Here is a 12,593-nt window from a genome sequence, read left to right on the forward strand (position 1 = left end):
GTCACAGCCCTACCCAATGGCGTCACAGCTACCTGTGACGTCACAACCCAGCCCAGTGATGTCACAGGACCTCGCCAATGACGTCATAGTGTCGTTGATGATGTCATAGCCTCACCTGGTGATGTCATAGACGAGCAGCGCCCCCGCGGCCCCACGGTAATAACTGCGAGTGACCGACCTGCGAGGGAAAATCGGAAAATTTGGGAAAAATCAGAAAATTTGGGAAAAATCAGAAAATGGGGGAAAAAATTGGGGAAAATTTTGAGGAAATTTGGGGGAAAATTGGGGAAATATTTGGGGAAATTTGGGGGGAAATAATGGGGAAAATTGAGGGGAAAATTGGGAAAAATGAGGAAAATCAAAGAGAGAGAAATGGGAATGAATGGGAGAAAATTGGGGAAAAATGAGGAAAAAAATGGAAAAAAAACCTGAAAAAACTGGGAAAAAAAAACTTTAAAAAATGAGGAAAAAATTGGAAAAAACTGGGAAAAAAATCATGAAAAAATGAGAAAAAATCGGAAAAAAATGAGGAAAAAACCCTAAAAAAATCGGAAAAAACTGGGAAAAAAATCATGAAAAAATGAGGAAAAAATCGGAAAAAAATGGGAAAAAAACCTGAAAAAATGAGGAAAAAATTGGGAAAACAATCATGAAAAAATAAGGAAAAAATCGGAAAAATTGGGAAAAAAACCCCTGAAAAAATCGGAAAAAATTGGGAAAAAATAATGAAAAAATGAGGAAAAAATGGGAAAAAATGATGAAAAACGAGGAAAAAAACCTGAAAAAATGAGGAAAAAATCAGAAAAAATGGGAAAAAAAACCTGAAAAAATGAGGAAAAAATCAGAAAGAAAACCTGAAAAAATGAGGATAAAATTGGAAAAATTGGGAAAAAAGTCATGAAAAAATGAGGAAAAAATCAGAAAAAAATGGGAAAAAAACCTGAAAAAATGAGGAAAAAATCAGAAAAAATGGGAAAAAAAACCTGAAAAAATGAGGAAAAAATCGGAAAGAAAACCTGAAAAAATGAGGAAGAAATTGGGAAAAAAAACTTGAAAAAATGAGGAAAAAAATGGGGAAAAAACCAGAAAAAATGAGGAAAAAATCGGAAAGAAAACCTGAAAAAATGAGGAAAAAATTGGAAAAATTGGGAAAAAAAGTCATGAAAAAATGAGGAAAAAATCGGAAAAAATGGAAAAAAAACCTGGGAAAATGTGGAAAAAATTGGGAAAAGAAAACTGAAAAAATGAGGAAAAATTGGGGGAAAAAATGGAAAAAAAACCTGGAAAAAATCAGAAAAAATTGGGGAAAAAAACCTGAAAAAATGAGGAAAAAATCAGAAAAAATTGGGAAAAAAACCTGAAAAAATCAGAAAAAAATGGGAAAAAGTGATGAAAAAATGAGGAAAAAATCAGAAAAAACTGGAAAAAAAAACTTAAAAAAATGAGGAGAAAATTGGAAAAAAATGGAAAAAAAAACCTGGAAAAATGAGGAAAAATCTGAAAAAATTGGGAAAAAAAACTTAAAAAAATGAGGAAAATATCGGAAAAAAATGGAAAAAAACCTGGAAAAATGAGGAAAAAATTGGGAAAAAAACCTGAAAAAATGAGGAAAAAATCAGAAAAATTGGGAAAAAAATCATGAAAAAATGAGAAAAAATCGGAAAAAAAGGGAAAAAAACCTGAAAAAATGAGGAAAAAATTGGAAAAAAATGAGGAAAAAAACCTGAAAAAATGAGGAAAAAATTGGAAAAAAATGAGGAAAAAAACCCTGAAAAAATCGGAAAAAACTGGGAAAAAATCATGAAAAAATGAGGAAAAAATCAGAAAAAACTGGGAAAAAATCATGAAAAAATGAGGAAAAAATCGGAAAAAACCCCTGAAAAATCAGAAAAAACTGGGAAAAAAATCGTGAAAAAATGAGGAAAAAATTGGAAAAAATGGAAAAAAAAAACTTTAAAAAATCAGGAAAAAATCAGAAAGAAAACCTGAAAAAATGAGGAAAAAACCGGAAAAATGGAAAAAAAAAACCTGAAAAAATGAGGAAAAAATTGGAAAAAATGGGAAAAAAACCCTGAAAAAACGAGGAAAAAATCGGAAAAAATTGAGAAAAAAATCATGAAAAAATCGGAAAAAATTGGGAAAAAAACCTGGAAAATTTGGGGAAAATTTGGGAAAAAAGAGAGGAAAATGGGAAAAGGGGAAAAATGGGAAAATTTGTGGAAATTAGGAAATTTTGGTACCTGAAGCGCTCCTGGCCGGCCGTGTCCCAGATCTGCAGTTTGACGCTTTTGCCGCCCACGTTGACGACCTTGGAGCCAAATTCCACCCCGATGGTGTGGTTGGAATCCTGCTTGACTGGAAAGGGGGAAAAAGGGGAGAAAATGAGAAAAAATGGGGTGAAAACGGGGAAAAAATTCCAAAAAAATCCCAAAAAATCCCGCCAAAATACCCTGAAAATTGCCAAAAAAATCCCCAAAAATTCACTAAAAATCCAAAAATAAAAACCCAAAAAATTCCCCCAAAAATGCCAAAAAAATGCCCCAAAAATTAAAAAAAAAATCTCAAAAATTCCCCAAAAATTCCAAAAAAAAAAAATCAAAAAATGCCCCCAAAATACAAAAAAAATCTCAAAAAATGTCCCAAAAATTCAAAAAAATGCCACAAAAGGCCAAAAAAAAATCCAAAAAAAATCTACCAAAAATGCCCTAAAAATAATTTTTAAAATTACAAAAAATTCCCTAAAAATTAAGAAAAACCCCCAAAAAATTCCTCAAAAATGCCCAAAAAATGTCCCAAAAATTAAAAAAAAAATCTCAAAAAATGTCCCAAAAATTCCAAAAAAATATCAAAAAATGTCCAAAAATTAAAAAAAAATCCCCCAAAAAGCGCAAAAAAATAAAAAAAATCGCCCAAAAATGCCCTAAAAATAACGAAAAAAAATTACAAAAAATTCCCAAAAAATTACAAAAAATTCCCTAAAAATTCCCCCCAAAATTAAAAAAAATCCCCAAAAATCCCCCCAAAAAATCCCAAAAACTTCCCCAAAACCGCCCCAAAAATGACCCAAAAACCACAAAAAAAATCTCAAAAAAATCCCAATAAATTCCCAAAAATCCCTCCAAAAATAAAAAAAATCCCCCAAAAACCCCCCCAAAAAAAAAAATCCAAACAAAATGCACCAAAAATGCCCTAAAAATAACGAAAAAAATCACAAAAAATTCCAAAAAAATTCCAAAATATTCCCCAAAAATCCCCAAAAACAACTAAAAAATTGCCCCCAAAATTCAAAAAAAATCCCCAAAAATGCCCCAAGAATATCCCAAAAACTTCCCTAAAACCGCCCTAAAAATGATCCAAAAATCACCAAAAAAAATCTCCAAAAAATCCCAATAAATTCCCCAAAACACCCCAAAAAAATCCCCCAAAAAGCCAAAAAAAATCCAAAAAATCCCCCAAAAATCCCCAAAAATGCCCTAAAAATAACGAAAAAAATCACAAAAACTTACAAAAAAATTCCAAAAAAATTCCCCAAAAAATGACTAAAAATTCCCCCAAAAATTCCAAAAAAATCCCCAAAAAATCCCCCAAAAAGCCCCAAAAAATCTAAAAAAATTCCAAACAAAATGCACCAAAAATGCCCCAAAAATAACGAAAAAAATTACAAAAATTACAAAAAAATTCCAAAATATTCCCTAAAAATCCCCAAAACCAACTGAAAAATTCCCCCCAAAATTCGAAAAAAATCCTCAAAAATCCCCAAAAAATTCCAAAAACTTCCCCAAAACCGCCCTAAAAATGACCCAAAAATCACAAAAAAACATCTCAAAAAAATCCCAAAAAATCCCAATAAATTCCCCAAAACACCCCAAAACACCCCAAAAAAATCCCCCAAAAAGCCAAAAAAATCCAAAAAAATCCCCCAAAAATGCCCTAAAAATAATTTTAAAAATTACAAAAAATTCCCCAAAAATTACAAAAAATTCAAAAAAAATTTCCCAAAAATTGACTAAAAAATTCCCCCAAAAATTCCAAAAAAATCTCCAAAAATCCCCCAAAAAATTCCAAAAACTTCCCCAAAACCGCCCTAAAAATGACCCAAAAATCACAAAAGAAATCTCAAAAAATCCCAAAAAATCCCAATAAATTCCCAAAAATCCCCCCAAAACCCCCCCAAAAAATAAAAAAAAAATCCCAAAAAATTCCCACATATTCCCTGCCCTCCCAGCATTCCCAAACCCCTGGAAAGTTCTGGAAATTGTGGAATTTTCCCTACACTTGCTCTCGATGAAGTGATGCAGCAGGCAGGACTTGCCCAAAAAAATCCCCAAAAATGTCCAAAAAATGCCTCAAAAATCCCGAAAAAATCCCCCCAAAATAAAAAAAAATTCCCAAAAAAATGCCCTAAAAATAATAAAAAATTTCCAAAAAATTACAAAAAAATTCCCAAAAAATATCCCAAAAAAATGACTAAAAAATTCCCCCAAAATTCCAAAAAAATCTCCAAAAATCCCCAAAAAATAACTAAAAATTCTCCAAAAAATTCCAAAAAAATCCCCAAAAAATCTCAAAAACTTACCCAAAAATCCCAAAAAAATCCCCCAAAAATCTTAAAAACTTCCCCAAAACCACCCTAAAAATGACCCAAAAATCACCAAAAAAATCTCAAAAAAATCCCAATAAATTCCCAAAAATCCCCCCAAAATGCCCCCAAAAAATTCCCAAAAATTCCCAAAAAATTCCAAAAAAATTCCCAAAAAATTCCCAAATATTCCCGGCCCTCCCAGCGTTCCCAAACCCCTGGAAAGTTCTGGAAATTTCTGGAAATGGTGGAATTTTCCCTACACTTGCTCTCGATGAAGTGATGCAGCAGGCAGGACTTGCCCAAAAAAATCCCCAAAAATGTCCAAAAAATGCCTCAAAAATCCCCCCAAAAAATCCTAAAAAATCCCCCAAAAATAAAAAAAAAAAAATCCCAAAAAAATGCCCTAAAAATAATAAAAAATTTCCAAAAAATTCCAAAAAAATTCAAAAAAAATCCCAAAAAATACCCCAAAAAATGACTAAAAAAATCCCCAAAATTTCAAAAAAAATCCCCAAAAATCCCCAAAAAAATCCTAAAAACTTCCCCAAAACCACCCTAAAAATGACCCAAAAATCACCAAAAAAAATCTCAAAAAATCCCAAAAAATTCCAATAAATTCCCTAAAACCCCCCCAAAAAATCCCAAAAAATTCCCAAAAATTTCCCAAATATTCCCTGCCCTCCCAGCATTCCCAAACCCCTGGAAATTTCTGGAAATTGTGGAATTTTCCCTACACTTGCTCTCGATGAAGTGATGCAGCAGGCAGGACTTGCCGGTGCCGGCGCTGCCGATCACCAGGAACTTGAACAGGAAATCTGGGAAAAAAACCAAAAATTCCATTTTTAAAATCCCAAAATTCCCAAAAATTCCCTTGAAAATCCAAAAATTTCCTTTAAAATCTCAAAATTCCCTTTAAAATCACAAAATCCCCAAAAAATTCCCACCTAGAAACTCCAAAATTCCCAAATTTGGACCCCAAAATTCCCAAAAATTCCCTTTAAAAATCCCAAAAATTCCCTTTAAAATCCCAACATTCCCTTTAAAATCCCAACATTCCCAAAAATTCCCTTTAAAATCCCAAATTTCCCAAAAATTCCCTTTAAAATCCCAAAATTCCCTTTAAAATCAAAACATTCCCAAAAAATTCCCTTTAAAATCCCAAAATCCCCAAAAAATTCCCACCTAGAAACCCCAAAATTCCCAAATTTGGACCCCAAAATTCCCAAAAATTCCCTTTAAAATCCCAAAATTCCCAAAAATTCCCTTTAAAAATCCCAAAATGCCCAAGAATTCCCTTTGAAAATCCCAAAATTCCCAAAAATTCCTCTTTAAAATGCCAAAATTAAAAAAATTCCTACCTAGAAACCCCAAAATTCCCAAAAAATTCCCTTTTAAAAACACCAAAATTCCCAAAAAATTCCCTTTTAAAACCCCAAAATTCCCTTTAAAACCCCTAAATTCCCAAAAATTCCCTTTAAAAACCCAAAAATTCCCAAAAAATTCCCTTTAAAATCCAAAAAAATTCCCTTTAAAATCCCAAAATTCCCAAAAATTCCCTTTAAAAATCCCAAAAATTCCCTTTTGAAAACACCAAAATTCCCTTTAAAATGCCAAAATTCAAAAAAATTCCCTTTAAAAACCCCAAAAAATTCCCTTTAAAATCTCAAAATTCCCTTTAAAATCCCAAAATTCCCAAAAATTCCCTTTAAAAACCCAAAAATTCAGAAAAATTTCCTTTAAAATCCCCAAATTCCCTTTAAAATCCCAAAATTCCCAAAAAAATCCCTTTTAAAAGCACCAAAATTCCCTTTAAAATACAAAAATTCCCAAAAATTCCCAAAAATTCCCTTTAAAATCCCAAAATTCCCTTTAAAATCCCAAAATTCCCAAAAATTCCTTTTAAAATCCCAAAATTCAAAAAAAATTCCCTTTTAAAAACCCCAAAATTCCCAAAAATTTTCTTTAAAATCCCAAAATTCCCAAAAATTCCCTTTAAAATCCCAAATTTCCCAGAAATTCCCTTTAAAATCCCAAAATTCCCATGAAAATCCCAAAATTCCCAAAATTCCCTTTATAAATCCCAAAATTCCCAAAAAATTCCCTTTAAAATCCCAAAATTCCCTTTAACGTCCGAAAATTGCCAAAAATTCCCTTTAAAAATCCCAAAATTCAAAAAAAATCCCACCTAGAAATCCCAAAATTCCCAAAAATTCCCTTTAAAATCCCAAAATTCCCAAAAAATTCCCCTTAAAATAAAAAAAAAATTCCCTTTAAAATCCCAAAATTCTCAAAAATTCCCTTTAAAGTCCCAAAATTCCTTTGGAAATCCCAAAATTCCCAAAAATTCCCTTTAAAACCCCAAAATTCCCAAAAAAATCCCATTAAAAATCCAAAAATTCCCTTTAAAACCCCCAAAATTCCCAAAAATTCCCTTTAAAGTCCCAAAATTCCTTTTAAAATCCCAAAATTCCCAAAAATTCCCTTTAAAATCCCAAAATTCCCTTTAAAATCCCAACATTCCCCAAAAATTCCCATTAAAAATCTCAAAATTCCAAAAAATTCCCTTTAAAAATCCCAAAATTCCCTTTAAAACCCCAAAATTCCAAAAAATCCCCTTTAAAAATCCCAAAATTCCCAAAAAATTCCCTTTTAAAAACACCAAAATTCCATGTAAAATCCTAACATTCCCTTTAAAATCCCAAAATTCCCTTTAAAACCCAAATATTCCCAAAAATTTCCTTTAAAATCCAAAAATTTCCTTTAAATTCCCAAAATTCCCTTTAAAATCCTAAAATTCCCAAAAATTCCCTTTAAAACCCCAAAATTCCCTTTAAAACCCCAAAATTCCCTTTAAAGTCCGAAAATTCCCAAAAATTCCCTTTAAAACCCCAAAATTCCCAAAAAATTCCCTTTTAAAACCACCAAAATTCCCTTTAAAACCCCAAAATTCCCTTTAAAATCCCAAAATCCCAAAAAAATTCCCACCTAGAAACCCCAGAATTCTAAAAAAATCCCTTTAAAATCCCAAAATTCCCTTTAAAATCCCAAAATTCCCAAAAATTCCCATTTAGAAACCCCAGAATTCCCCTATAGATTCCCTATGGATCCCCCATAGATCCCCTATAAACCTTCTATAGATCCGCTATTGATTCCCTATTGATCCCCTATTGATCCCCTATAGATCCCCTATTGATCTGCTATTGATCCCCTATTGATCCCCTATAGACCCTCTATAGATCCCCTATAGATCCCCTATTGATCCCCTATTGATCCTCTATAAACCCCCTATTGATCCCCTATAGATCCCCTATAGATCCACTATTGATCCCCTATAGATTATCTATAGATCCCCTATTGGTCTCCTGTAGATCTCCTATAGATCCCCTATTGATCCCCTATAAACCCCCCAAAACCCTCCAGGACCCCCCTCAATCCCCCATAGACACCCCCAGACCCTCTCTAACTCCCCCAGCCCCCTACAGATCCCCTATAGAGACCCCCTAAAGCCCCCCCAAATCCTTACCAGCCCCCCCCAAAATCCATCTAGACCCCCCCCCAATTCCCTACAGACACCCCCAGACACTCCTGGGCCCTATAGAAGCCCCCAACCCCTATAGATCCCCCATAGATCCCCCACAGACCCCCCCCAAAGCCCCTATAGACCCCCCTGGACCCTCTATAGCCCCTCAGACCCCTATGGATCCCCTATGGATCCCCTATAAACCTCCTATAGATCCCCTATGGATCCCCTATGGATCCCCCATAGACCCCCTGACATCCCCTCAGGACACCCCCCAATCCCCTATAGAGACCCCCCAGACCCCCAATCCCCTACAGACACCCCCAGACACTCCTGGGCCCTATAGAAGCCCCCCACCCCTATAGATCCCCCATAGATCCCCCACAGACCCCCCCCACAGACCCCCTATAGACCCCCCCTGGACCCTCTATAGCCCCTCAGACCCCAATGGATCCCCCATAGATCCCCTATAAACCTCCTATAGATCCTCTATAGACCCTCTATTGATTCCCTATAGATCCCCTATAGACCCCCCATAGATCCCCTATTGATCCCCTATAAATCCCCCACAGACCTCCTATAGACCCCCCTGGACACTCTATAGCCCCTCAGACCCCTATGGATCCCCCATAGATCCCCTATAAACCTCCTATAGATCCTCTATAGATCCCCTATAGATCCCCTAATAATCCCCTATAGATGCCCTATAGATCTCCTATTGATCCCCCATAGATCCCCTATTGATCCCCTGACATCCCCTCAGGACACCCCCCAATCCCCTAGAGCCCCCCCAGACCCCTATGGATCCCCTATAGACACCCTCAGACACCCCCACAATCCCCTATAGAGACCCCCAGACACTCCTGGGCCCTATAGAAGCCCCCCAACCCCTATAGATCCCCCATAGATCCCCCACAGACCCCCCCAAAGCCCCTATAGACCCCCCTGGACCCTCTATAGCCCCTCAGACCCCCATGGATCCCCCATAGATCCCCTATAAACCTCCTATAGACCCCCCATAGATCCCCTATTGATCCCCTATAGATTCTCTATGGATCCCCTATAGATCCCCTATAGACCCTCTATAGACCCCCTATAGATTCTCTATTGATCCCCTATTGATCCCCTGTAGATCTCCTATTGATCCCCTGTAGGAACCCCCAAATCCCCCACAGATCCCCTAGAGACCCCCTAAAATTCCCCCAGATCCCCTCAGGACACCCCTGAATCCCCTATAGAGACCCCCAGACCCCTATAGACCCCCCAAATCCCGTCGGGAAACCCCCAGATCCCCTATAGAGACCCCCAGACCCTCTAGAACACCCCCAGACCCCCTATAGACACCCCTAAATCCCCTATAGACACCCCCAGACCCCCATAGATCCCCTATAGACCCCCTAAAACCCCCCCAAATCCCCTCAGGACACCCCCCAATCCCCTAGAGCCCCCCCAGACCCCTATGGATCCCCTACAGACACCCTCAGACACCCCCCAATCCCCTATAGAGACCCCTACATTCCCTATAGACACCCCCAGACCCCATAGATCCCCTATAGACACCCCCAAATCCCCTCAGGACACCCCTAAATCCCCTATAGAGACCCCCCAATCCCCTATAGAGACCCCCAGATCCTACAGATCCCCTATAAATCCCCTATAGACACCCCTAAATCCCCTATAGACACCCCCAGACCCCCTATAACCCCCCCCAACCCCATAGATCCCCAACAGACCCATCAAAGCCCCCCCAAATCCCTTCTGGACACCCCCAGACCCCCTATAGATCCCCTATAGACACCCTCAGACCCCCCATGCCACCACAGATCCCCCATAGATCCCCTATAAGGACCCCAAGACCCCCTCAACTCCCCCTCTAGGAACCCCTAAATCCCCTCTAGGGACCCTCAGAGGCCCCCAAATCCCCCTCTGGACACCCCCAGACCCCAATAGACCCCCTGAATCCCCTATAGACCCCCCCAAATCCCCTATAGACACCCCCAGACCCCCTCAGACCCTATAGAACCCCCCCAGACCCCATAGATCCCCTATAGGAACCCCCAAATCCCCCATAGATCCCCTATAGACCCCCTAAAGCCCCCCCAGATCCCCTCAGGACACCCCCAAATCCCCTATAAGGACCCCAAGACCCCCCCAAATCCCCCTCTAGGAACCCCTAAATCCCCTCTAGGGACCCTCAGAGCCCCCCAAATCCCCCTCAGGACACCCCCAGACCCCAACAGACCCCCTGAATCCCCTATAGACCCCCCCAAAACCCTCTAGGACCCCCCTCAATCCCCCATAGACACCCCCAGACCCCCTCAGACCCTATAGAACCCCCCCAGACCCCCATAGATCCCCTATAGGGACCCCCAAATCCCCCATAGATCCCCTATAGACCCCCTGAAGCCCCTCCAGATCCCCTCAGGACACCCCCAGACCCCCTATAGACACCCCTAAATCCTCTATAGACACCCCCAGACCCTCTAGAACCCCCCCAGCCCCCATAGATCCCCTATAGACCCCATAAAGACCCCCCAAATCCCCTCAGGACACCCCCAGACCCCCTATAGACACCCCCAAATCCCCTATAGGGACCCTCAGAGCCCCCCAAATCCCCCTCTGGACACCCCCAATCCCCCATAGACACCCCCAGACCCCCTCAGACCCTATAGACCCCCTCCAGACCCCCATAGATCCCCTATAGGAACCCCCAAAGCCCCCCCAGATCCCCTATAGAGACCCCCAAATTCCCTATAGACACCCCCAGACCCCATAGATCCCCTATAGACCCCCTATAGCCCCCCCAAATCCCCTATAGAGACCCCCAGACCCTCTAGAACCCACCCAGACCCCATAGATCCCCTATAGATCCCCTAAATCCCCTATAGAGACCCCCAGATCCCCTATAGAGACCCCCAGATCCCCCATAGATCCCCTATAAGGACCCCAAGACCCCCCAAATCCCCCTCTAGGAACCCCTAAATCCCCTCTAGGGACCCTCAGAGCCCCCCAAATCCCCCTCTGGACACCCCCAGACCCCAATAGACCCCCTGAATCCCCTATAGACCCCCCCCAAAACCCTCTAGGACCCCCCTCAATCCCCCATAGACACCCCCAGACCCCCTCAGACCCTATAGAACCCCCCCAGACCCCCATAGATCCCCTATAGGGACCCCCAAATCCCCCATAGATCCCCTATAGACCCCCTGAAGCCCCCCCAAATCCCCTCAGGACACCCCCAGACCCCCTATAGACACCCCTAAATCCCCTATAAGGACCCCAAGACCCCCCAAATCCCCTATAGAGACCCCCCCAACTGCCTAAAGCCCCCCCAATTCCTCTCAGGACATCCCCAAATCCCCCATAGAGACCCCCAGACCCCACAGATCCCCCATAGATCCCCTATAAGGACCCCAAGACCCCCCAAATCCCCCTCTAGGAACCCCTAAATCCCCTCTAGGGACCCTCAGAGCCCCCCAGATCCCCCTCTGGACACCCCCAGACCCCAATAGACCCCCTGAATCCCCTATAGACCCCCCCAAAACCCTCTAGGACCCCCCGAAATCCCCCATAGACACCCCCAGACCCCCTCAGACCCTATAGAACCCCCCAATCCCCTATAGATCCCCTATAGGGACCCCCAAATCCCCCATAGATCCACTATAGACCCCCTAAAGCCCCCCCAAATCCCCTCAGAACACCCCCAGACCCCCTATAGACACCCCTAAATCCCCTATAGACACCTCCAGACCCTCTAGAACCCCTCCAGCCCCCATTGATCCCCTATAGATCCCCTATAGACCCCCCCAAATCCCCTCAGGACACCCCTAAATCCCCTCCAGCCCCCCCCCAATCCCCCATAGACCCCCTCAAACCCCCTATAGACCCCCCTAGACCCCTCCCAGACCCTCTATAACCCCCCCAGCCCCCATTGATCCCCTATAGATCCCCTATAGATCCCCTATAGATCCCCTATAGCCGCACCGTAGGTCTCGGACATGCTGGAGCCGGGCCGGGGGAACCGGGAGCAAAGATGGCGGCGCCCAGTGAAGCCACTTCCGGGTGTGCTGCGCATGCGCGGGGCTGAACGCGCCAGGAGATGGGCGGGGTTTAGATTTTAAAGAGGGCGTGGGTAATAACGGAATGTTTATTCATGAGGGGGCGTGGTCAGGTGAGGCTGTGAGGGGGAAGGGGCGGGGTTAAAGAAAGGGCGGGAACTGTGAGGGGAAAGGGGCGGGGCCAAGGAAAGAAACCGCCTAAAACAGATCCCCGAGAGCCCCAAAATCCACGCAAAACTCCCGAAAAACTTCAACAAATAACCCCAAAAACCCCACCAAAGAAACCCCAAAGAAACCCCCCAAAATCTCCCGAAAAACAGAAAAAAAGTCTCCCCCAAATCCCCTCCAAATTTTCCCAAATTCCCCTTAAACCTCCCCAAATCCCCCCTTAAAAACCCCCAAAACTTCCCAATATCCACCCAAGACCACAAAA

The 12,593-nt window shown here is 41.3% G+C and overlaps 1 protein-coding gene across 5 annotated transcripts in view; it reads right to left on the reverse strand.

Moving 5' to 3' along the window:
* The window catches only part of LOC141727359 (ras-related protein Rab-4B), a 35,153-nt gene extending 22,918 nt beyond the window's left edge, over positions 1-12,235 (reverse strand). For 3 of the 5 annotated variants that reach the window (XM_074533868.1, XM_074533869.1, XM_074533870.1), the window contains exons 1-4: positions 12,087-12,235; positions 5,317-5,397; positions 2,241-2,355; positions 116-178 (exon numbers count right to left, since the gene is read on the reverse strand). In XM_074533868.1, coding sequence (XP_074389969.1) covers positions 116-178; positions 2,241-2,355; positions 5,317-5,397; positions 12,087-12,177 — 350 coding nt within the window. In that variant the 5' untranslated portion in view covers positions 12,178-12,235. The remainder of the gene's footprint in view (positions 1-115; positions 179-2,240; positions 2,356-5,316; positions 5,398-12,086) is intronic. The other 2 variants (XM_074533865.1, XM_074533867.1) reach the window with 1 other exon arrangement.
* Between the last annotated feature and the right edge of the window lie 358 nt (positions 12,236-12,593).

Source organism: Zonotrichia albicollis, unplaced genomic scaffold (genome assembly GCF_047830755.1).
Source record: "Zonotrichia albicollis isolate bZonAlb1 unplaced genomic scaffold, bZonAlb1.hap1 Scaffold_117, whole genome shotgun sequence".
Taxonomy (NCBI): Eukaryota; Metazoa; Chordata; class Aves; order Passeriformes; family Passerellidae; genus Zonotrichia; species Zonotrichia albicollis.